Source organism: Schistocerca americana, chromosome X, assembly GCF_021461395.2.
Source record: "Schistocerca americana isolate TAMUIC-IGC-003095 chromosome X, iqSchAmer2.1, whole genome shotgun sequence".
Classification (NCBI taxonomy): Eukaryota; Metazoa; Arthropoda; class Insecta; order Orthoptera; family Acrididae; genus Schistocerca; species Schistocerca americana.
The window spans coordinates 642,784,380-642,811,843 of NC_060130.1; the positions used below are offsets into that span (position 1 = coordinate 642,784,380).

General features: G+C 39.9%; 1 protein-coding gene across 1 annotated transcript in view; it reads right to left on the minus strand.

The window, feature by feature from the left end:
* The window catches only part of LOC124555392 (protein vav), a 166,966-nt gene that overhangs the window by 31,125 nt on the left and 108,377 nt on the right, over positions 1 to 27,464 (minus strand). The window contains exons 13-14 of the mRNA XM_047129289.1: positions 24,240 to 24,427; positions 18,189 to 18,320 (exon numbers count right to left, since the gene is read on the minus strand). Coding sequence (XP_046985245.1) covers positions 18,189 to 18,320; positions 24,240 to 24,427 — 320 coding nt within the window. The remainder of the gene's footprint in view (positions 1 to 18,188; positions 18,321 to 24,239; positions 24,428 to 27,464) is intronic.

Here is a 27,464-nt window from a genome sequence, read left to right on the forward strand (position 1 = left end):
GTTGACATGAATTTGTTCCTCAGGTGACACGTTTGAAGTCACTGAGCTCTCCTGACCAACCCATTAGCTGTTACTGCTTCTCTACCGACAATACACAACTCCCTGCCTCCTTCATGAGAATAAATAGCTAGTTGTGTTTCACAAGACTGACATTTTCTGAATCCACACCGACTATTTTCTTCGTAGTAATTCATAATGTTTGAACACAGTAAATGTTCAAAAATCCTATTGCAAACTGAGATTAGTGATATGGATCTGTAATTCAGTAAATTACTCCTATTTCCTTTCTCAGGTATTATTTCAATTGTCCTCTTCATTGCTATTATACCTATTAGAGCATGGCTTGAGAAGGGTTCGATCCAGAGATATAACACTCATATCATCAGAATGAAACATACTCCTTAAATTCTTTACAGAGCAAGATTTCAGCTGAAGGTGTACAATTTTGCATCGTATAACAACCACATGTTAGTGTCAAGACAGGAGGGCTGAAAAGGCCAAATAGCTACCGTATGTAAATTAAACACTATCAATAATAAGGGAAATGTCATAGTAGTTATGAAAAGAAAAATTAAACCATCAAGTAAGCAATAACATGCACATGAGTGCATTTGTGGATGATATGTGGGAAAGAAGACTATAAACAACCCTCTGTATAAGCTAGAATTTCTGTAATTCGACTGCCATGGTCATTATGCAAGACATATGTAGGGGAAAGTGATGTTTCTTTAAAATGAGCTCTCACAACTGTCAGTAAAGCTCTGTATGATTTACAATTCCTTTCTTGTAGAACCTCCAACATATATTTGTTAACTATTTCTGCGACCTCTCATACCAAGTAAATGAAGTAAATGAATCTGTGGAATCATCTATGTGCAGCTCACTACTTATATTCTGCAATGGGATCTCTATAAACAGCTCTTCTGTAGGGCATCATGGTTGACCTGTTTCAAGTTTCTGCATGTTCTTTACATTTTCTCTTCGTTTTTCGTTAATTGAACTTGGTATGAAATCCAGATCATCAAACAATACTAAAAATTTGTTAAATGATGGCTTTGTAAGTGATATCTTTTGTGCACAAAATACATTTCCTTAGGATTCTTTACAAAATCTTAAATTTGACACTTGCCTTCCTCACTCTTGTGTCACACAGTGATTAAGATTCCTCATCAATCTGCAGTATCGTTATGAAGTGTGAGATGGTACGGCTAGCAACAGTTCTGCACGGTTCGATAGAACCAGGTACAATGAGCTCATATTTCGGCTGAGTTCAGTGAGGAACTGTAGTTGGATACTAGCTGCAGTACCTCAGACTCAATATCAATACTGCAGCTTGGACAGGAATCTGAATCACTGTCAGAACAAAATACACTCCCTCATTTAACTGGCACATAGGGTTGAAAGTTGCCAGGCTTTTGCCTGGCCTGCTGAATAAGGGGTGAGGGAGAGGTGCTGGGATCCCAATCAATAGCTTTGGTCTTTTATCCGACAGAGATTCAGGTGCCTCACTTACGCAGTAGCAATTTGGAGTCTGAGATACTGCAGCTGGCAACCAACCACAGTTCTCTGCATATCAGCAGGTGGTGTAAGCTAAGGGTACAATAGGCATGACCTATGGAGGAGCTGTGTGCTTAAATGTGTGTGTGCGGTCAAATAGGGCAAAATGCTTGTTATTACTTACAGCCTTCCTATAAACCATTTGATACAGTGTTCAACTATTGCCTGTTTTATGGTTTCTTCTCTTTCAGTTTTCACTCTGGACTGATCTTGTATGCTTACAACGGCCTTGCTGTGTTTTGGACTCTGGTGCTAGTCAGCCATTCACTATGTGAATTACGTCATTACCAACCATTCGAAACTGCCACCTGTTCCACCAATAACTGCAAAATTGTGTGCTGAGTAGCACTGAACGCTGGGTAGCATAGTAAAGTAACGATAAGAACGTTAATCATTGTGTAATCATGGGTCCTGTGTTTTTGAAGTTGTAGCAACACTAGTTTGAGTAACAATAATACCAGCAGTAGCAGCTGCTACTGTTGCTTCTGCAAACATAACTGCAACAGAAGCTTGTCCATCTGTTATAACAACAACAACAACAACAACAGCTACCAGCATTGTGAGCAGCTAGCAGCGGCAACAGCTGCATCACCAAGGCATTCACTTGCTTCAATGAAACAAGTGAGAATTGGGAGATTTACCGGCACTGCCCTGTTTTTCTACTGCAAGGTAAGTCCGACATCTGACCCTAACAGTCAGAGCACACTTTTACTATCTTGTAGTAGGAAATGGTACAAAATGGTTCAGAAACTATGGCCACTTTCTGATCCTGGTAGTTTGAGCTTCTTCACAATTTGTGGTTTGTTGACAGATTACTAATGTCACCAAACCCACATCGTAGCAGATAGGCTGAAATTAAATAAATTCCTTAAGCAAAGTTAGCAAATATATACAGCTTGGGCTGCAGGCTTACTGGGTTTAGCACATACGTGTGATTATTTGTGCAAAAGTGTATCATGCATCATATCCTGATTCTTTAATCTGTAACAATATTGTTTATCTAGCTATGGACAGATATATCAACAGAAGGTTTCAGAGTCATCTGATCTAACACTGGGTGAAGTACTTAAAGCCAATAAATCTCATGACGTTACTACTTCAATAAAAGCTTTGTTTGCTGATAGTGTTGGTATAGAATATGTTCCTTGTAGAAAGAAATGATCAACACCGTAAAATAACAGAATCACAGCTCGCACATCTGTCCAGTAGTCCAGTGGTGCACTGTACTACAGTTAATAAGGTAGTTAGTGAGTCACCCTCTTCATTATTGGTAGATGCAAACAAATAGAAAAAAATCTTAGTTCACCATCATTTCATCCTAAAGTGAGTGACAGCTGACAAGTATTTCCACATCATCACCAATGACCACCAGAGGAGCCAGCCTGAATAAATCATACCCACACTGCTGCACCAGACTGTGGCAAGCCTCAGCACTTTGCAAGTGTTTGGCACGTCCAGAAATAAACTGTGTGAGCTGCTGCATCACTGTACCCTATTTGGCTGGTACCACTGTCGCTGTGTGGACCACTGCTGCAATCCTCAGTTAAGTCTAAGCATCACTGTCACAGTGGTTGATTTTCAGCTTGACTCCCATGTCCTTGATACATCTGGAGACATACTGGCTCACTGGTTCTACACTGCTGCACAGTGCAGAGTGGTGACGTCAACAACCATTTGATCCTGGTGCAGGAATCTGATTCTAGTAATTAATATATCTTTTGACATGTTTAGATATGACAGACTGCCATTCGGGTTACAAGCATTCCTGCAACTTTCTATAGATATCTAGAACAATTAATTCAAGGATTCCCAAATTTTGCAAACTTTTTGGATGAGATAACTGTAACAGGGTCTACAGGGAGCAACACTTTCAAAAGTTTGAGGTGTTATTTGAGCATCAAAAAGCCTGCGCATTGCATTGTCAGTGCAACAACTGCCAGTTTTTTGAACTGAGCACTAAATACTCTGGTCATACATGAAGCAAAAAGGGCTAACATCCATACAGTATCACAAACAAGCCATAAACAAGCTGCCTGTTGTCTGGTCAGAAATGTCCCATGAAGCATTCTTGAAATTAAAGTGTCTTTGAGCAGCTCCCTGTTTAGCTACATTTACTATGGACAAACGCCTTATTCTGGCAGCAGATGCTTTCAATTTTGGTATCTGTGCTGTTATATCATGTAAGTACATCTAAATCTACATGATTACTCTGCAATTCACAATTAAGTGCCAGGAATAGGGTTCATCGACCCACCTTCAAGCTATTTCTCTACTGTTCCACTCTCGAATGGTGTGTGGGAAAAACAAACACTTAAATCTTTCTGTGCGAGCTCCGATTTCTCTTATTTTACTATGATGATCACTTCTCCCTACGTACGTGGGTGCCAACGGAATATTTTTGCAATTGGAGTAGAAAGTTGGTGATTGAAATTCCAGGAGAAGATCCTGCAGCAACAAACACAGTCTTTGTTTTAATGACTGCCACCCCAATTCACGTATCGTATCCATGGCACTCTCTCCCCTGTTTCAGGATAATACAAAATAAGTTGCCCTTCTTTGAACTTTTTCGATGTCCTCTGTCAGTCCCGCCTGATATGGATCCCACACCGCACAGCAATACTCTAGAAGAGGGCAGACAAGCATGTTGTAAGCAGTCTCTTAAGTAGAACTGTTGTTTCCAAATGTTCTGCAAATAAATCACAGTCTTTGTTTTGCTTTACCCACAGTATTACCTATGTGTTCATTCCAATTTAAATTATTCTTAATTGTTGTCCCTAAGTATGTACGTGAATTTACAGCCTTTAGATTTGTGTGATTTACCGTGTAATCAAAATTTAGTTGATTCCTTTTAGTATTCATGTTCACACTTTTCATTATTCAGAGTCAATTACCACTTTTTGCACCACACAGATACTGTGTCTACATCATTTTGCAATTGGTTTTGATCATCTGATGACTTTACAAAACGAAACAATCTAAGAGGGCTGCTTAGATTGTCTCCTACATTCTTTATGCAGATCAGGAATGGCAGAGGGCCTCTAACACTTCCATGGGGAACAGCAGACATTACTTCTGTTTTACTCAATGACTTTCTCTCAATTACTACAAACTGTGGCCTTTCTGCCACTAAATCATGAATCCAGTCACGCAACTCAAGCGATACTCGATAGGCACACAATTTGATTAGAAGAGTCTTGTGAGGAATGGTGTTGAGAGCCTTCTGAAAATCTGAAATTATGGAATCAATTTGACATCCCCTGTCAATAGCACTCATTACTTCATGAGAATAAATAGCTAGTTGTGTTTCACAAGTATGACATTTTCTGAATCCATGCGGACCATTTGTCAATGAATTATTTTCTTTGCAGTAATTAATACTGTTTGAACACAGTATATGTTATAAAATCCTACTGCAAACTGACATTAGTGATATGGATTTGTATTTCAGTAAATTACTCCTATTTCCTTTCTCAGATATTGGCGTGACTTGTGCAACTTTCCAGTCTTCAGGTACAAACCTTTCAAACAGTGAGAGGTTGTATATGATTGCTTATTATGGAGCTCTTGTATCAGCATGCTCTGAAAGGAACCTGACTGGTATACAATCTGAAATGTATGCTGACAGTATGCAGCAGCCAACTGAATTTGCCTCAGAAACATTGACCACAGCCCAACAAAATTATTCACAAATCGAGGAAGAAGTATTGTGGATTCATTATGGGATTAAAAAGTTTCACATTTTTCTGTACGAAATGACATTTCACTAAATCACATATCATAAGACCCTGATATCACTGATTGATCCACATTCCAAGTTCCCAGACGGGATAGCACAGCAGCTGCAATAATGGGAACAACATATCAATACAGACGATTTTTCCCACCTCACATGTGGATTGGATGAAGAATTTGACGGGCAGGAAGTGGCGTGTTTCACATTAGATGCAAATCCACACTAAGTAGCAGTAGAAGGCAACCATGATCTGCTCCTTTGTAAGGTTTTGTCAGCTGCACAAAGCTGGCCAGAGCCTCTTCCAGAACTTGGCATTCTGAACATTATTTCAATTGTGGTGTTGCTTCAACATAACACATATTCTCCTATGCTTAGCTATCAACGTGTCTGAATGCTTGTTGTGATCCAGTCTACACTCCACCCCTGTACGCTTAAGCTACTGCAAATTTCATATTGGAATACATGTAGGAGTCATTTTTTTTGGCACAGCATCGCTGCTGCCATTGAGCATACATTCCAGAACTATTATGCCTGGACTCACAAGCAACCAGCTCCAGTACAGTGTTGCAACACCTAGCCCTGCCTTGAACACCCTTGGCAAAGAGTTCACTGAACTGTTCCAAGGAGCAATGTGTTTGCTCATTGTTGATGTCCTCTCTACCTTCCTGTATGTTGCATGGAAGGCTACTACAACAATGCCGCCAGTCAACCACATCTTGTGTACTATTTTTGCCACAGTTCAGTGCATGTGTGTTTCAGTCAGTCTATAAATGCAACTGTACTGAGTATCTAACTGCCACTTTGTTACACACAGTGTCAAACTCAAGACACGAAGAGGCTGGTCAAAAGATTCTAAACACAAATGTGCAAAATTAAGGTGATAACTATTTCCAACAAAGTACTCACCAGTTTTCTTGCCTATGTCGATCCGTCCTGCCAACAGGGGCAGCCTGGTCAAAATGTTACACAGGCATAGGTCTCGTACTTTGATATGCAGCACCCAATCCAGTGAGCCCAGTGCCCTTGCACTGGCACATATTTTTGAATGGAATGTGGCATGGACACAAGATGCTGTCATTGACAATAATGTGAGACAGATGTTTGAAATCATAGCCGGTTGTGAAAAGATTATCTGGGATCAAAACCAGCAATGGCTCCAAGGCAGTTCATTCCCCAACCCCCTCCCTGCAGCTGCTTTGGGCAAATCAAAGCAACACCAGCTGTAGCAAGTTCGTCCCTCAGCCCACCTTTCACCTTCAGTATACTCTCTGACCTGCTTACAATGATCTAAGGAGGCTTGACAATGACCAGTGATGAGAGCCAATGGCACCCCTTTTCTGGCGCCTCCTACCTTTACCTATGAACCCTCTCAAAAATCACTTATTGTGGCAGAGAAGCAGAGAGATGTCCCTGGAGGGGTGGATCCGATTCTATGCTCCTTATGTTATTTGGCACCCACTCCCCACAGGCAAGCCCAACAGCACAACAGGGATGTATAATTGGACGGTGCAAAATAAGTGTGTGTGTGTGTGGGGGGGGGGGGGGGGGGGGGGGCGTAGGTGCGTTAGCAGCACTCAACATTGAGTTATCTATCAGCACCCATATGAAGAGTGATTAACCACATTGTTTTCAATGTGCAGAAAATGCAATAAAAGAAATAAAAAGCAAATTGAGATAAAATCATACTCACTCCCTCCGAATCTCCCCCATGACCACCCACTCAATCACACTAGATCACATGATGGAAAGCAATGCCACAAATGGGGAGATGTATGGAAACTGACAATTTCAACACAATGAAGACTAGAGGAAGACTAAAAGACATTCACAGCACTACGTGGCTGGCTGATCGCTTACCAAAAACATGGATGAGCCAGTCATCTTAGAAACACATTAAAAATGGCACCCAAAAATTTTAGGAAACAAGTCATAAAATTTCAAAAGTTGGGTCATATTCATCTGACAAGTAGCTAAAATAGATGGCAAATCAATCGGTAAATGAGCTGCCGCCCATTGGGCCGAAAACAAAACACGTCTAGTAAAATGTTTCGCTCTGTGATCTGTATGCCACAAGCACCACGTAGGGCTGTAGCCTATGTGAAGGCGAGTAAGGGGGACCTCATCCCACATGCGTGGATGATAGGAGGTATGCCACAGCCACACTGTGGACTTAATTAGATGCAGCTTATTATTTGTCACTTCCAGCCACTCTTCTTCCCATCAACACATGACTGCACCTCAAGGCTGAGGTGAGACCGTGCAGGGGGATGGCACACAGAACTAACTGAGGATCACGACATGCCTCCTTGATTGCTACATCCAACCTTTCATTCCCCACAATACCCATGTACCGTGGCACCCAGCAGAAAGATGCCTCCTTTGCCAGCCTTTGTAGTTCGAGGAGGACGTGTTGTATATTTTGGACTACTTTATCTGCTGGGTACAAGCATTACAGAGAGTGAAGAGCAATCAAGGAAAAGGAAAGTACAAGGAATTTAGTGTTTGAAACATGTCTCATCTGCATCAGTGCTTGCAATAATTATGCGACAAAGACAGTGTCACCTTGAGGCAATACAATCTTGAGGACATGATCATCTAAAACAACAGAGCAATCAATGGAGTCCCCCTGTTTAGACCCATCTGTAAATACAGCTACACAGTTGGGTGCTCAGTTAAAACGTAAAATAATATGTTACACACACATATAGGAGTGCAATCTCACCCGTACTGCACTAAATCTAAAATCACTCTGGGCCTCTGCAGTAACCAGGGAGACAGTCTGTTAAAAACCTAAATTTGAGTCTGTATGTGCCCCACAGCAAGGGACTACAGCACACATTTCTCATGGATCCCAAGCGGCCTCATTGCCCATGGACAGTTACAGAGGCACTCCACAGCTGGATGAGCAATGGTATGGGCTGTGAGGGAAGTAAAAGTAGCCTGGAACATACACGCCTGATGAAAATGAGGAGTTGCCGTCGGAAATGAAGTGACGGTTCACCAGCTTCAGCACAGTGGCTGGGTATGAGGCTAGTGCTGAAAGCACCCGTGGTCAAGTTTATCACCTCATGGTGTACAGTGTCAGTGATGTTTAGGTACGAAAATCTCGCTGATCCATACACTGTGCACCCATAGTTCAGTCACACACAAACCCTATCAAACTGGAGCAGATGTGCGGTGTCTGCTCCCCAAGACTCGTGGCTAAGTCACTTCAACACACAGGTCAGACAGAACATTATGACCACCAATCTATTATCAATATAATCCCGTGCATGTGATAGCAGCATTACCTGGTGAGGAATGATTGCTACTCACAAACGCAAATGGTGCTTCCTGTAACAGCGAGCGTGCTGTCCGTGTGCAGAATGGGGAAGGCACACAATCTATCTGAGTTTGACCAAGGACCGATTGTGATGGCCCAGAAGCTCGGCACAAGCATTTCAGAAACTGCATGACTTGTTGGGCATTTGAAGAGTGCCGTTATCTATGCTAAAAGTGGACACATTGGCTGCTATGTAGGTGGTTGTAATATTCTGGCTGATCAGTGTACGTTCAGTGCCTTTTGGGCCCATCCCTTTAGGTGTGGCAACCATGACAGTTTGTAGTAAAAAATGAGGAACATAAACTTCACAGAGACTTTAAAATGGAGAATGGTGTCCCACATTTGCAATTCAAGTAAATTGAAATTATGACAAGAACGATTAAAATGAACATGCACATGCCCCCCCCCCCCCCCCCCCCACACACACACACACTACTCTCTGCAGAAAATATAAAACCAGTCTTGCAATCCATCTGGGATGTGTTTGAATGTGGCACCAGAGCTCATCACCCCCTTCCCCGGAATTTATGGGAATTGGGAGACTAATGTGTGCAGTATTGTATGATCACAAAGATTGGTAAGTTCAACTTTTTTCTTTCTTTCTTTCGTTCGTTCTTTCAAGATTCTTTCATATGCCTTATTTTAAGTTTTCTCTGTTGGTTCAAAAATAGTGTTATGGCATTGGTGAGCTTGGCACATATGAGGGATACTGAAGGCGTCCAATTTCTGTCCACTGAGGTCTAACATGAATATGCGACTGGGGGAAGCATGCAGAAAAATATGAAGGGTATATCTAACAATGAAAACTCCAGGTTGGAATATCAACAATATTAGGCAAATGACCACTGCTCACCAAAAAGATAACCTGCTGAGGTGGAGACAGGCACATCGAAAAGACTAACACATTATAGCTCTTGGACAAAGCCTTTTTCTCAAAAAAGAAAGACACACACACACACACACACACACACACACACACACACACACACACGCACACAAACCACTATCATTGGCAGCTCTGACTGGAACATGGCTGTTATATGAATCGCAATCTGGAGTGAGGGAGGGAAGAGGGAGAGAGCGCACGGTACGGGTGCAGAGGAGGGGGGAGAGAAAAGTGCTGTCTGGTGGAGTGTGCAGGGGCTAGATGGTGGCCTGATGAGACTGTAGGGGAACAAATGGGGAGTGGAAAAGGAGATGAGCAGGGAAGGTGTAAGGACAGGATGGGGGGGGGGGGGGGGATGGCAGAGGGCAGCACACAATGTGGGTGAGGGGAAGTGAAAAGGGAGGAGGTTATGGGACAGAGGGGTTGGAAACTGTTGGGTGGAGGGTGCGGGACGGTAGGTAACCGTAGGTTAAGGCCGGGATGATTTTAGGAGTGGACAAAGTGTTGTAAGGATAACTGCATCTACGCAGTTCAGAAAAGCTGATGGTGGAGGAGAGGATCCGGATGGCCCAGGTTGTAAAGCACCCATTGAAATCATGCATGTTATGTTCCCCTGCATGCTGAGCCACAGGGTGGCCATGTTTGTTCTTGGCCACAGTTTGGTGGTGGCCGTTCATCCTGTGGACACCTGGTTGGTAGTGTGTCAACCTGTAATAACAACAAGTGTACAAGGGATACATGTTAAGTATTTACTGGGCAGTGGTAGTGATTTGAATGATATTTCACAGGCATTTTTTGAATCTATTAAGAACACAGAGGGTATAGTGGTGATGCATGTGCATGGAACAAAAATTATCTTGATTTAAACAAATAATTCGGCCTAACTCTTGCAGTAGAAGAAATTCTTAAAAAGATGCAATTTTCAATGTATTCAGCTAATTGATTGAAGTAAGATTTAATTGTAATCTCTGTAAATTTAATTTCAAACAATATGTAGTCTCAGAACCAATTATTGTGACGATATATCAGGGCCCGAATTTTGGTCACGAGACAGTCCACAGCCGAGTTTCAGACGAGGAACCTGTGTTGCTTAGAACGACAACAATGTATCAAGTTAACAGTGAAATATGTGTTACACCAACAGGCCTTGTGTTAAAGCAATGATAGTGACTGCTCAATTTATTTGAAGGACTGTGAACTACGTGGTTATGTTTTTACTGCTCATAGATGTTCAACAGAAAACTACTGTAGCAGTACATGGAGGTTTGCCTGAAAACTATTAATGAGGCTTATGAAAAGTTTAAACAATAGTGCACTGGCCATACATATATAACTGTGTATTATTGGGGGGTTGTGCAAAGTGAAAGTAAACTACAATGAAACGCAAATGTGTAACTGTCGGCTATAGTATTTACAGTAGTCAGTGTCCAAATCAAAAACCCCACTTTTCAGACAGTGTAGTGACACAGTACGTAGACCCCAAGGACAACAAATGAAGAAATAAATAAAGCAGGCAGAACCGCTACAACTGCAGTGAAATTTGTTTTAGAACATCAGTTCTTACCAGTCAAAAATACAGAAAATTAACTAAAAATTAAAACAATGAAGAATTCCCAGAATTCCAAAAAACCAGCCACTGCCAAACTGTGGCCAACAGTAGAGTAGACAACTATGGGGCATAACATTCAGCTGAATGTAACATGTTTGATTTCAATGGGTGCTTCACAACCTGGGCCATCTGCATCCTCCCCTCCACCACCAGCTTTTCTGAACCGGGCAGATGGGAGTTATCCTTACAACACATTCTCTGCTCACAAAATTATTTCTGTTTCTACCTTTGGTAACCTACTGTCCCTTTACCCTCCACCCAACAGTTTCTGCTACTATGTCCCATCACCTATTCCCTTTTCATGTACCCTCATCCTCACTGCGTGCTGCACTCTGCCAATACATCCAACTATCCTTTCCCGGATCCTCTCTTTTTTCCACTCCCCCTATTTTTCTCCACACTTCATCTCCCAACATTGCGTCTGGCAGTCTCGTCAGGCCACTATCTGTCACTGCAGGTCCCACCAGACAGCACCTCTCTCTCCCCCCATTCATACCCTACTACCATTCCCCCTTCCCTGCCCCACTCCAGGCTGCTATTCACATTACAGTCACATTCCTGTCGGAGCTGCCAGTGGTAGCGGTCTTGTGTGCATGAGGTGGGCTTGCCTGTGTGAAATTATTGGTATATCTGAACACTTCTTAAATAAGGAGATAATTCAGAGGCTTCCTTTACTAGGATACAGGTTGGCTGGCAGCTTTTCTAGGAGCTCTTTGCGGTGTGGGGGAGTAGCCATGTATGTGAAAAACGGCATCCCATTTGACTCAATTGATGTTTCAAAGTACTGCACTGAAAAGGTGTTTGAATGTTGTGCAGGTGTGGTTAAATTTAATGGAGCTAAACTTCTAACTGTTGTTATTTATAGATCCCCAGACTCTGACTTCACAACATTTTTGCTAAAGCTAGAGCAGGTTCTTGGTTCACTTTATAGGAAATACAAAAAGTTAGTTATATGTGGTGACTTCAACATTGATTGTATAAGTGATTGTGCTAGGAAAAGGATGCTGGTAGACCTCCTTAATTCATATAATCTTATGCAAACTGTATTCTTTCCAACGAGAGTGCCAGGGAACAGTAGAACAACCATATACAACATTTTTTTTCATTCCTCATTACTAGAAGGGCATTCTGTTAGCAAAAAGGTGAATGGCCTTTCAGATCATGATGCACAAATTTTAACTCTAAAAGATTTTTGTGCTGCAACACATGTTAAATATAGTTATCAACTGTTTAGGAAAGCTGATCCAGTTGCTGTAGAGACCTTTGTAAACCTTATCAAGGAACAAGAGTGGCAAGATGTTTATAGCACCGATACAGTAGATGATAAATACACTCCTGGAAATGGAAAAAAGAACACATTGACACCGGTGTGTCAGATCCACCATACTTGCTCCGGACACTGCGAGAGGGCTGTACAAGCAATGATCACACGCACGGCACAGCGGACACACCAGGAACCGTGGTGTTGGCCATCGAATGGCGCTAGCTGCGCAGCATTTGTGCACCGCCGCCGTCAGTGTCAGCCAGTTTGCCGTGGCATACGGAGCTCCATCGCAGTCTTTAACACTGGTAGCATGCCGCGACAGCGTGGACGTGAACCGTATGTGCAGTTGACGGACTTTGAGCGAGGGCGTATAGTGCGCATGCGGGAGGCCGGGTGGACGTACCGCCGAATTGCTCAACACGTGGGGCGTGAGGTCTCCACAGTACATCGATGTTGTCGCCAGTGGTCGGCGGAAGGTGCACGTGCCCGTCGACCTGGGACCGGACCGCAGCGACGCACGGATGCACGCCAAGACCGTAGGATCCTACGCAGTGCCGTAGGGGACCGCACCGCCACTTCCCAGAAAATTAGGGACACTGTTGCTCCTGGGGTATCAGCGAGGACCATTCGCAACCGTCTCCATGAAGCTGGGCTACAGTCCCGCACACCGTTAGGCCGTCTTCCGCTCACGCCCCAACATCGTGCAGCCCGCCTCCAGTGGTGTCGCGACAGGCGTGAATGGAGGGACAAATGGAGACGTGTCGTCTTCAGCGATGAGAGTCGCTTCTGCCTTGGTGCCAATGATGGTAGTATGCGTGTTTGGTGCCGTGCAGGTGAGCGCCACAATCAGGACTGCATACGACCGAGGCACACAGGGCCAACACCCGGCATCATGGTGTGGGGAGCAATCTCCTACACTGGCCGTACACCACTGGTGATCGTCGAGGGGACACTGAATAGTGCACGGTACATCCAAACCGTCATCGAACCCATCGTTCTACCATTCCTAGACTGGCAAGGGAACTTGCTGTTCCAACAGGACAATGCATGTCCGCATGTATCCCGTGCCACCCAACGTGCTCTAGAAGGTGTAAGTCAACTACCCTGGCCAGCAAGATCTCCGGATCTGTCCCCCATTGAGCATGTTTGGGACTGGATGAAGCGTCGTCTCACGCGGTCTGCACGTCCAGCACGAACGCTGGTCCAACTGAGGTGCGAGGTGGAAATGGCATGGCAAGCCGTTCCACAGGACTACATCCAGCATCTCTATGATCGTCTCCATGGGAGAATAGCAGCCTGCATTGCTGCGAAAGGTGGATATACACTGTACTAGTGCCGACATTGTGCATGCTCTGTTGCCTGTGTCTATGTGTCTGTGGTTCTGTCAGTGTGATCATGTGATGTATCTGACCCCAGGAATGTATCAATAAAGTTTCCCCTTCCTGGGACAATGAATTCACGGTGTTCTTATTTCAATTTCCAGGAGTGTATAATGCTTTTCTCAAGACTTTTCTCGTGCGCTTTGAAAGTTGCTTTCCGTTAGAACGTTCAAAACAGGGTACTAGCACAAACAGGCAGCCTGGGTGGCTGACTAGAGGGATAAGAATATCTTGTAGAACAAAGTGGCAATTATATCAAAACATTAGAAACAGGCAAAATCTAAATGCAGCAGCCCATTACAAACAGTATTGTAAGGTGCATAAAAATGTTATTAGGAAGGCAAAAAGTATGTGGTATGCAGATAGAATAGCTAAGTCTCAGGATAAAATTAAAACCATATGGTCAGTCGTAAAGCAAGTGGCTGGTCTGCAGAGACAGGTCGAGGATATAGAATCAGTGCGTAGTGGGAATGTCCGAGTTACTGATAAGTCACATATATGTACAGTATTTAATAATCACTTTCTGAATATAGCAGGTGAACTAAATAGAAATCTAGTCCCGACAGGGAATCACATCGCGCTCTTAGAAAAAAGTGTTCCGAGACTGTTACCTGAAATGCTCCTCCATGATACTGACAAGAAGGAGATTGAGTTAATAATTAAATCACTAAAGACCAAGAACTCTCATGGATATGACAGGGTATCTAGCAGAATACTGAAGTACTGTTCTACGTATATTAGCCCAGTACTTGGCCATATCTGTAACTTTTCCTTTACGAGTGATTGGTTTCCTGACCGATTAAAGTACTCGGTAGTGAAGCCACTTTATAAAACGGGAGACAGGGATAATGTTGACAATTTTAGACCTATTTCTATGCCATCGGTGTTTGCTAAAGTTATCGAGAAGGTTGTATATACAAGGTTACTGGAGCATTTAAATTCACATAATTTGCTGTCAAATGTACAGTTTGGTTTTAGAAATGGTTTAACAACTGAAAATGCTATATTCTCTTTCCTCTGTCAGGTAGATGGATTAAATAAAAGGTTGCGAACGCTAGGTGTTTTCTTTGATTTAACAAAGGATTTTGACTGTGTTGACCACAAAATATTACTGCAGAAGTTGGACCATTAAAGGAGCAAGGGGAGTAGCTTACAATTGGTTCGCCTCTTACTTTAAGAACAGAAACCAGAAGGTAATTCTCTGCAATATTGAGAGTGGTAGTGATGTTCAGTCTCAATGGGGCACTGTTAAGTGGGGCGTTCCCCATGGATCAGTGCTGGGGCCACTGCTGTTTCTTATTTATATAAATGATATGCCTTCTAGTATTACACGTGATTCAAAAATATTTCTGTTTGCTGATGACACCAGCTTGGTAGTGAAGGATCTTGTGTGTAATATTGAAACAGTATCAAATAATGTAGTTCATGAAATAAGTTCGTGGCTTGTGGGAAATAATTTGATGCTAAATCACAGCAAGACTCAGTTTTTACAGTTTCTAACTCACCATTCAACAAGAACCGATATTTTGATCAGACAGAATGGGCATATTATAAGCGAGACGGAACAGTTCAAGTTCCTAGGCGTTCGGATAGATAGTAAGCTGTTGTGGAAAGCCCACGTCCAGGATCTTCTTCAGAAACTAAATGCTGCTTTATTTACCATTAGAACAGTATCTGAAATAAGTGACAGTTCAACATGAAAAGTAGTCTACTTTGCATATTTTCATACACTTATGTCATATGGGATTATTTTTTGGGGTAATTCTTCTGATTCAAAAAGGGTATTTTTGGCTCAAAAACGGGCTGTTCGAGCTATATGTGGTGTAAGTTCGAGAACCTCTTGTCGACCCCTATTCGATAGTCTGGGAATTCTGACATTGCCATCACAGTATATATTTTCTTTAATGTCGTTTGCTGTTAGCAATATTAAGCCTATTCCCAAGAGTTAGCAGCTTTCACTCAGTTAATACTAGGCAGAAATCAAATCTGCATGTGGACTGCACTTCCTTGACTCTTGTGCAGAAAGGAGTGCAATATTCTGCTGCATCCATTTTCAATAAGCTACCACAAGAACTCAAAAATCTTAGCAGTAGCTCAAACGCTTTTAAGTCTAAACTGAAGAGTTTCCTCATAGCTCACTCCTATTCTGTCGAGGAGCTCCTGGAAGAGCTAAAAAATTAAGCAAATTCCAGTGTTACATTGTTGATTTTCTTTATTTAAACTTAAGACTTATCGCCTGAATATGTTTTTTATATTTAATTTTATCTGTTTCTACTATCGTGTTATAATTCCATGTATTGACTCGTTCCATGACCATGGAGACTTCTCCTTAATTTGGTCCCACGGAACAATAAATAAATAAATAAATGTGTGTGTGTGTGTTTTCTTTGCTGAAAAGGTCTTTGGCCAAAAGCTATAATGTGTAATGGTCTTTTTGTTGTGCCTGACTGCAATTAAATGGGTCATCTTTATGGTGAGTAGCAATCTATACTTTTCTTAATATTGTTGAAGGGGATATCTTTCATACTTGTCCTTCCAGCCACCACTTTTGTTACTCCCTTCGACTTTAATCGATATGGCAGATTTCACTTTCATTTACATCTACATGGATACTCTGCAAATCACATTTAAAAGCCTGGCAGAGCATTCATCAAACCACCTTCACAATTCTCTATTATTCAAATCTTGTACAGCGCGCGGAAAGAATGAACACATATACCTTTGCGTACGAGCTCTGATTTCCCTTATTTTATCTTGGTGATCGTTCCTCCCTACGTAAGTTAGTGTCAACAAAATATTTTCGCATTCGGAGGAGAAAGTTGGTGATTGGAATTTCGTGAGAAGATTCCGTCGCAACGAAAAACGCCTTTCTTTTAATGATGTCCAGCCCAAATCCTGTATCATTTCTGTGACACTCCCATATTTCACGATAATAAAAAACACGCTGCCTTTCTTTGAACTTTTTTGATGTACTCCATCAGTCCTATTTGGTAAGGATCCCACATCGTGCAGCAGTATTCTAAAAGAGGATGGACAAGCATAGTGTAGGTAGTCTCCTTAGTAGGTCTGTTACATTTTCTAAGTGTCCAGCCAATAAAACGAAGTCTTTGGTTAGCCTTCCCCACAACATTTTCTATGCGTTCCTTCCAATTTAAGTTGTTCATAACTGTAATACCTAGGTATTTAGTTGAATTTATGGCTTTTAGATTAGACTGATTTATCGTGTAACCAAAGTTTAACAAGTTCCTTTTAGCACTCATGTGGATGACCTCACACTTTTCATTATTTAAGGTCAACTGCCACTTTTTGCACCATTCAGATGTCTTTTCTAAATCGTTTTGCAGTTTGTTTTGGTCTTCTGATGACTTTATTAGTCGATAAATGACAGCGTCATCTGCAAACAACCAAAGACAGCTACTCAGATTGTCTCCAAAATCATTAATATAGGAAAGGAACAGCAAAGGCCTATAACACTACCTTGGGGAATGCCAGAAATCACTTCTGTCTTATTTGATGACTTTCTGTCAGTTACTATGAACTGTGACCTCTCTGACAGGAAATCACAAATCCAGTCGCATAACTGAGACGATATTCCATAAGTACGCAATTTCACGATGAGCCGGTTGTGTGGTACAGTGTCAAAAGCCTTCTGGAAATCCAGAAATACGGAATCGATCTGAAATCCCTTGTCAATAGCACTCAACACTTCATGTGGATAAAGAGCTAGCCTTTACAGACTGTAGCAGAACTGTATCCCTGGCTCTAATGATGAGCACATCTAGTCTTATAGAAACACTGGCTTCTAAACTCCATCCGTGTTCTGCTATTTTAATAACCATTTGAAGTGGGAAATGAAGCTATGCCATATTGAAGGAGGCTCCAGAAAACATCACCACAAAACACAGACCAATAAATCTTTAGTCATTTTATCAGAGAAATTTCAAAACTGTAAATCAGACTGTCACTCTCTGTCTCTTTCACTATCAGAAGTCTACAATTCATTCCGTTAATGATGCCACACACCTACTGTGCCTTAATGCTATCTGCGTAGCTAATATTAGTTATTACTTTTGCTGGTTTTGGCAAGGAAGAAAGCACTGTATTAGAGGTGACACAACAGACATAGATATTGATGTCTGAGACATTAGTACCCACATATAACCTCCTTGTCATTGTTGAGAGTGGCTGGCACATTTTAAAGAGTGAAAATAATGTCTTTCCTATTAATTACTTCCCACTGAAGCTTCTTTGTTTGTCAGTAAGATGCAGAAATGATTAGCAATTCACACAAATTGGAAGCTCGGACGGAAGTATTACAGGCATGGAAAGGGACTACACAGAGACTCTTATGATACCTCTGACAACAAATATATGAACGTCAGTTAAATCCTTCTTCTGAAACAAAACCATGTCTGTTACCAGATGGCAATTCACTTACTTCAGACTCAATGCATATACAGTGTCATTTGTCCTTGATGACAGCTGTGGCCTGATACGCAACAAATATGTTCCATCCACTTCTTGCGCCAACAGTGCAGTTGCACGTTCTCGACCCATTTCACCAACAAACCTAGAGATGATAATTAAAATATTCACAAACCTATTGAAATTTAACATAATATGTAACAGGTTCACCAGTGATTAACATTCTCATGAGACTACACACAAACAATAAAGTCATCATGTAGTAATGTAATATGTTACATGTTATAAAGAGACTGGGCTGATGCAAAGCTGTTTGAATGTGAAAGATGCTCATAGTCAAGTTCACAGGTATGCTAGTGCTGTTATTAATTGTGCAATGAGAGACATACATTCCCAAAGTAAGAAGAAAATCAACCTCCATCTCTAAAAATTAGCTCTCAAGGAAAATGAAAATTTAATTTCATGCATCATATTAGATGATTCAGGAAAGCCTGCAATTGAGTCAGTCATGATTTAAATAATGATAACTGCATCATTTACTTTTTTTATGCTTAGCATGGTGCATTTTGAGAACTTATTCGAGAATAAGCATAAAAAAAATAAATAATTGCTGCAGTTTTCATTATTTAAATCGTGAAAATGATAACATTTTCATACTTGGCCATTATTAATAAAACAATAACTATCAAAAGTACAGACTCAATGTGTAGATGGTGCAATAACTGCAATGAACTTCATGCTAGTCGCAATATGCATAATTAAGGCGAACAGTTACAATGCAGTATACCTCTCATTGGAATATTGTCTATCTGGCACACATCTTATAAATAACTTTTTATAAAATTTTATAATGGAGACCTCAAATGATAAAACTACGTAACTGATGTGATAAGCACATCTTCATATGACGAAAAGATAACTAGCAAAAGTGCCACATGGATAAAAATAAAGCAACGCAGCAGTAAGTTCTTGCTGCAGAGCACATAACCTTCAGGTTGCCAGGCATACAAAGATAGAACTGTTCCCTTTGAAACTAGGTTTAAAAATAGGGCGCACTACACACCAATAATTGGTTAATACAAATTCTCTCTTTCCTGAGACACTGCCAAGAAAAGGTTTCTCTTTTCTTTTCAGTTATCAGCAAGTTTTCATCTCCATCCATTACTGTTGTAGGAAACAGAGGGCCTTGATCAGCAGAGCTCTTCTCACTCTTCTGTTATGATCTGCATTACTGGCACAAACATTCATTGCAATGTGTTATGTTACAACGTTTAAGCACAAATGTTAATAGTGTGTGAGTATTGGTGAGAGTATTCCATTGTTTATTTGCTGCAAACCCTTGACAAGAAGATACCTGGTAGAATTATGCCCTTACAAGGTTAGTCACAGGTGGGAAATCATACTTGCATCCTAAAAACATCTGGCATAATAAGAATCAAAGTATGTATATTGAATTTCATGGAACATGTTCTTTGACTGAATACTGGCAGATCTCGTCCACAGTCACTCATAAGTTTTGCAGCCACCTTCCATTAAACTATAGACAGAAAGTTATGAATTTTGATTAATAAGATTATAAGCTTTTTCCTTGAGAGCTTGAACATAGATTTCCGAAGCACAATGAGTTTGAAACACAGTGTATTTACTATAATATTTAGAGGCAGACAGAGCATGCAGATTACATTTTTAAGTGTTCTGTTCACCAACATATGTGGCATTGGTGAGCAAGGTCCTTGACCAGAATGAGTTTTGAAAAAAAAGGAATACTTAAACCAACAACACACAAGAAAAAGAAGATCAACAAACTACAAGCTACAACATGCTGCTATCTAATGATGTAAACAATTACTGTCAGCATTTGAAGTACCCATAAAATTATAAACTGTACTTACAAAATAATTAATTACACAACAAAAAAGGAAGTTAGCAATAACCTAGAATGTAGAGATAAATTACAAGTGCCTCACTAAGAGAAAATCTACATCATTAATCTAGCACTACTCTGGATTTGATTTCAGGGTTCACCTGTAAAAACAACTGGGTACCACCTCAAAGTACTTACTCATTCCGCATACAAGGAAAAAAGTAAAGCAAGCAATTAAGTGTTTCCCAATACAAGAAAAATAAATGAGACAAGCAAAATGAACACTATTGTTAAATGTGGTATTCTTGCTTCTGAGAAAGAGGGAAATAATTATATTCTTCCACAAAAAACATGATAATTTAATGCTCCTCTCTCATGGTGTAATCACCAATAATATAATTTTTGACAAAACGGATCACACACGACTTCTCTTTATATTTACTGCTTAACAAGAGTATCAAACTCTATCAGATATTGCACATTTTGTCCTGTTGGATAACTTTACAATGAAGGCATTTTTTTCTAAACTGCCTTGCATATATCAGGCAAACACTGGATTACACATGAAGCACAAGCTCAGATTGAATAATGATGAGAAGGAAATCAGCCATGTCCTTTTCAAAGGAACCATGCTGGCCCTTGCCTGAAGTGGTGTACGGAAACCAAGGAAAACCTAAATGGTCATATGAAAATCTGAACTGTCATTCATCCAAATTTGAGTCCAATGTTTTACCACTGTGCCACCTCGTTAAGTATCCTTTGCTAAGAGATTTTGCATAATTCAGCGAAATATTATGCCTCTTTTAATCTATAACACCATTTCTTGCTTGCTGATTAATTTTGCAAACATTGTCTTAAGGCTATCTCAGCAACAAAATAACTGACAAGCAAATAAGATTTTCTGTAATGAAAATATGGGATAACCAAGATTGTGTTAAGTTTAACTGTTATGGGATACAACAGGTTACTGGATATAAAACTGTAGAATATTTTAGCTCAAAAGAATGATCTCCCTCTAATGGAATGAACATTGGGTCTCAATATTTTAATTTTTGTATTTGGAGCATTACAGCTAAATACCATCCATTTACTTTGTTTTTAACTTCTTCAATAAATTTGTTGACTTGCACTAGAATATGTTTAAAGACAAATTTAACAATATGTAAGCTCTGACTCGCATAAAGAACTATCGCATTTGATTATTCAGTGAAGCTACTAAAATTAATAATGAAAACAGTTTTAAAAACATGAAACCCACTTAAGAATTGATACAATGGAAAAACAACCAAAGTTGCAAATTTCAGTTTTATCTACTTGATGGCTAGTTTTGGGTTAAGATCCATTTTCAAATCATCCTACAGGACACGACACCAAAATTACAATCATGTTCAATACAGCCGTTACCCAACTATTAAGTGCACGTAAAAAATACAGAATGTATCATTTCAAGGAACACATACCAGATGGTCAAAATGGTATTTCACAAAATATAAGAACCATGTGAAGATAACAAACACGTAAGTATAACAATGTGCAAATGAGCAGTTACAGAGCATACAGCAGTCTACTCGTCCCTCTGCTGTAAGGAAACCCTGGGAAGGGGGCGCCCTATCAGGATATAGGAAATAACTGTTTTATTTATTACAATATTCTCCAACCATCAAAAATATAATGATTAATACAATAATAGTACAAGTCTGCAACAAAATTAATATTTCCAAAATTTTTACCAAAAACAGTTCAATTGCTGAAACATTGAAGATTATAAGCATTGATTTCAGTACGCACTATTGTCTGTGGTGCCTATTGGTTGCTACTGGTTGGATATTAAGATTTCTGTTGTTGCTGTACCTTTACGCTGCATATGTTGTATGATGTGTATGGCAGATTATGAAGCCTGTTTTACAAGTTAATTATGTGGTCTTCCCCATAAATTACTTTAAAAACAGTTTAGGTTCTTTTTTGTTAGTATATACTATCTACAGGATTACTCTTCAGTAACATATATGTATGATTTCTTTTGTGAATCCGTTAGGTTATGGTAGCTCTTATTTACTTGATTATAAAAATGACAAATAGTCATTTTTGGTCTAATTTTAATAATTTCATTTTACATTCTTGCCAAGTTTTCCCACTTGACCCCTCTTTGTACTCCTTCATCTTTATGCTTCAATCCCCATCTCCCCCATCCCTCACTTTTCCCAGTCCTCCATTCTCTGCCCACCTATCTCTCTCCTACCCATCCCCCTCCCTCTACCTCTTCCAACCCTACCCCACCCTCACATACCCACAAGTGTGGTTATGCATTGACTGCCACGGGATGGTCAATACCATTCAGCTACAACCTTTCACGTAAACTGTGTACCTGGGTACCTTCCTTGCTGTCTGGTTAAATGATTACATGTGATTTTAGGGCCATTAGAGGCCCTAATTTTTGGTGCTTTGTGAAATAAAATTTTGCAATTTAATGTGTGTTTTCACCTGAAAATGTCAAGAAATTGTTTTATCTTCATATAGATGGTGGGCAATGAAAACCTCATATATCCATTTTGTTAAATTTTATGGGAGAAGCAAAAAGAGTTTCTTGAAAGATAATATAAAGTGATACAGAAAAAGTTCTACATGTGTAACTATATGGTAGATGCCTAGTTATTGACAGCCTACAGAAATCCATGCACTTTCAAATCTCTATGAATATGAGTTACTGATTACTGGAATTACGAGGTTGTTATGGACAGGTGGAGTTACGAGGTTTTCATTGCCTACCATCGATATAATTGTGCAAGGTTTGTTATGATAAAGTTTTTATGCTTGTAAAGGTTTGGAAGCGATGAAGATTTTTTAATGTCACATTATTTGTTTTCTTTCAATACTAATGTTGTGGTTCACATTTAATGATTTTTACAGACCACCATGGCATACAACTTTGTCATATGCATCATACATGCTGCTGCTGTGCTTCACTGTTATGTGATTTGCAGTATTTTACTGTTTTTGGTAAAAATTTTAAAAGTATTGATTTTATTGTTGACTTGTACTGTTATCATATTAATTGTTGTATTTTTGATGATTGGAGAGTATTGTAATAAATAAAAAAGATATTTCCTATATCCTGATAGTGTCCCCCCTTCCCGAGGTTTTGTTACAGTAGTGAGAGAAGACAGTCAGTTATCTGTATGCTCTGTAACTGCTCATTTGCACTTTGTTATACTTACATGTCTGTTATCTTGGCATGGTTCTTATATTTTGTGGGAAGTACCACTTTGACTATCTGTTACATATTTCTTGAAACGATATGTTCTGTATTATTTTGTGTGTGCTTAATAATTTGCTATTAGCTGTATTGGACATGACTGTAATTTTGGTGTTCTGTCCTGTAGGATGATTTGAAAGTGGGTCCCAACCCGAAACTTGTCATCAAGTAAATAAAAGTTAAATTTGCAACTTTGGGTGTTTTCTGTTGCACTGGTTAACAAAAGCTGCTGTTCTGCAATTAGTTCAGCATACTGGAAGTTCATACTAAAGAATCAATTGTGTATTGGTGTCACCATTACAGTGACATCTCTATAACAAAAACCAACAGAGGATAGCAATCCACTTGTGTTTAGGTACAATTTTCATGTGTGACAATTTCAGTTTGCTGACAGAATCTGGCACAAACAGCATTCCACTGCCCTCTTACAGTCATGGCCATTCACACCAACAAAATATTATGGAACTTAAGCAAAATTCTTTGGCATAAAAAGCAGAAGAAAGGCGACTATGAGTAACATGTCATTCAGTGGCCTCAAAAGGATGAATAACAAATCTTATCAGTAATTATCCTGGCATGCTGCTTGTTATGAAAATTGTGAGTAGTGACTGTACCAAGCAAATTAGTTTAATTTACTGTCAGGTTCATTTCAAAGGTCAGCACTGTTGAATGTACGTTCGATTCAGTGGCACACTGGTCACAATAACCATCACAGGCAACATGTTTACAAGATTTATGTGCTCTGCACTGTTAGTGAAGTGACAAAGGTCAACAAAATAAAAAAAGAACATTCTATAATATTTTAGGCATAGTGATGGTAAAATATGGACCAAACATACAGGACTATGTCAAAGTTCAATTTCTGCTTTCATATTCTCAAACTGGAACTGATTATGTTTGACATTGTTTAACATATCCATATTGAAATGCAGCTGTGGTGAGCGTACCAGAGGTATTCCTCCAGCTTTCTGTGGTCATTCCAACACACAGTTTCTCCATTAGGAAGAGGCGGGATAGTCCTTGAGACAGGTGGTCTCGGAGGAAAGTCAGGTGGTTGGCTCCTCACACCACATCGACCAGAGAATGGTATGCATGATTTGTGAATTGCTATTTGACATTTCTCGCATCTGTAACCCTGTAAATTTGATTTAGAAACACCTGTTGATGTTTTGACAGTACAATAAGAAATACAACTGCTTGTCCACAGAACATTAACAGATGTACGGAGAGGAAAAAAATAAATGTACCGAAAGGCACATAATGCACAACAAACCATAACTTAAACTCAGGTACACATATAAAAATAGCTTTGTTATTCACTATTTTTCTTTATAATGTATTAAACACTGTGGTAAAGTAACAGTCATCTTTAAAGCACTCTATATGGCACATTACTGTGAAATGAGTAAATCTTGCATTCAAGTATGATGATAAGTTTGAAAATAATGTTAAACGGCTGAGTATACTGGTAAGAAGTTCACTGCACATCAATGACATCTGCATGAATTTAAAAATATAACCAAATTATTTGAAATGAGTGTTATGCTTTGGTAATGAATTGTGGATATTGCAGCAGATGGAGTACTTAGATAACATGGAAAATGACAATGTGAAACTGTTTTTAAGTTTATTGTGCTGAGTAAATTCCTGAAATACCTGAGACAGTTTTCTTGTTGTTGAAAATGTTAATCTAGATTAACACACTGATGAACAGGCCTTCGCACATTTAGAAGTACACAGTACTTTCATTGTGAGTGACAGAAGTAATGTGCCTAATGACATTGAACAGACAGGGCAAGAAAACTGGTGGGTACCCTAAATAACACTAGAAAAAGTTAACGTATTGCAGGTAAAATAACAGTATTACACATTAGTTAATGAATACGTCTTAGTAGTACCATGTTAATTTTTTTCAGAAAAGTTCTTACAAAAAAATAAAGCATTGCTAGAATGTTTATTTTCTGTTTTAGTAATAACTGAGGATAAATATATATCATAAGAAATTACGGAATGAACCATAACATAACAGAAGGAAATAAACACTTGCACAGGTACTTGTAACCTGACTCACAATGTGATTACTCAGTGGTATGGAAGTTGGGAAAAATACATGGATTAAAAAAAACTCACAATTTGCAATAAATGCAAATACTGATGCCAATTCTGCTTTAAAAAACACGTTGAATTTCCTAATACATGCTATTTCGTAGTGAATTGTATTCAGATGAACAATTTTATTGGAGATCATCTGGAATATCTTATTTTCTGCAGACAAATACCCAAAATGTACTCAGTTTTTGGTAAATGGTACTGCAAATAATCTAGCGAAGCCAATTTATAAAGATATGTGCATAAAAACGTGTCTGCAAAATAAAAAGTGCGCAGGCACAATGACATGTCAGTGCGCTCAATGCTCTCATGTCATGTCAGTTTTGGGTGGCGGAATGGTCTGTATAAGACACACTAAATAATGCAACACAGGACTCAACTGTACGACCTAGCATCCTAGAACAAAGAGATGCACACGTTTGATTGTTAGCTAATGTTCACAAGCTGGTATAATATGGACACTTCAACAAGGCAGTTTTAGGTTGCTGGTGTTTTGAACTGTGGTTGCAGCATGTACTGGTAGAGGTTGGGCCTAAAGTACCTCATTTACAGCACTGCCAACAGCTTAAAGCAACTGTGTGGTAGTTGTTACTGAATGCACTGCATTGCACGCTGCTCATTGTTTTCTTTTCGTATTTAGAAATGAGTGAAGAACCTAATTCTAGACCATCATGGAGCTTGATTACGACCAGTGAAACACCAAAAAGGATAGGTGATCCCTATGAGCGTGTCGCAAGTTCTGGTTTAGCAGCGACACAGAATATGGTTGCAGATTGGCTGCCCTGAGAGACAATTTGTTTCCCTGCACTACTCCCATCCCTTCTGGTGGCCAAAATTCTAATTTGTTGATGCTCATGGTAAACTGCCAGTTTATGGTGCCCACATTCTGCACTATAATGTGACCAAAAACAAAACGTGTTAACGTATTTAGACCATGCTGAAGGTCTTCCCCCAACATGTGAATAGGGTTCTGTTTCTATGTTCAGTAATGCTAAGTATCTTGTCAGTTACATCTGAAGTGTTGTTAAAAGTTTACATAGGGTCAACAGAAGAAAGCAAGCACAGACCATTTCGGAAAAAAACCAATGAACTCTTTGCAAATGCAAACATCTAGTCAAAAAGCTGCCACATCAAAGCATTATGGCTTTGTCTTCAGGTATGTGGCATTACAAAATTTTAAATTTGCAGATGCTCATTTGTACTTTCTGCAGTGATGATGTTAGGACACAATACCAGACAGGTTACCAACCGTAAGCAAAAAGGTACGAATGAATATATGTGTGTGTGTGTGTGTGTGTGTGTGTGTGTGTGTGTGTGTGTGTTAATTGAGACTTCTGAAGGTGGGTGGGGCAGTGGGGGCGGGGTGGGGGGGGGGGAGGAGAAAAAGTGCTTTAAAATGGTTAAATGAGCAACAAGCCAAGGATACTGAATAAAGGAAGCCGTCAGCCAGAGTGAATGCATGGTGACACCAATCCAGGATCATACCATATATGACACATGGTGTAGTGTTCCCTTCTGTCTGTAAATAACAGCCAAAAAGTCATATCAAATAACTGCATCTACACTAATATTACTCAGCCAACTGTAAGTGGATAGTAAAGAGTACAACACACTGATTTTTTAATTGTATTCTCGCACAATTTACAAATGTATCATGAAGAAATGGGAGATCTGCTATCCACTCCTGTGCATGCCCTCAATCTTTTAATCTTATGATTCTTACATTACTGTAGGAAGCACTGTGTTCTCAGACTCCTCATGTAAGTCAGGTACACAAGATTTAGACATTTCACATAATATCTGCCATAAGAGTCTGTCAAACATATTTACAACACCTTTGTATTGATTAAAGATGTCAATAACAAACTGCATGGCTCCTTTCTGAAGTTTCCAAACACTAATGATTCTGACCTGTTATGACATACTCAGTCGATTCTGGATCGTGAGTCACTAGAGAATTTTGTGCACATTACCTACTATCAACACACTAAACTTTACAAAAATTGTCACATTGAATCACAATTTGCCCTTTGTCTTCCATACACCTTGATTTATGCAACAGC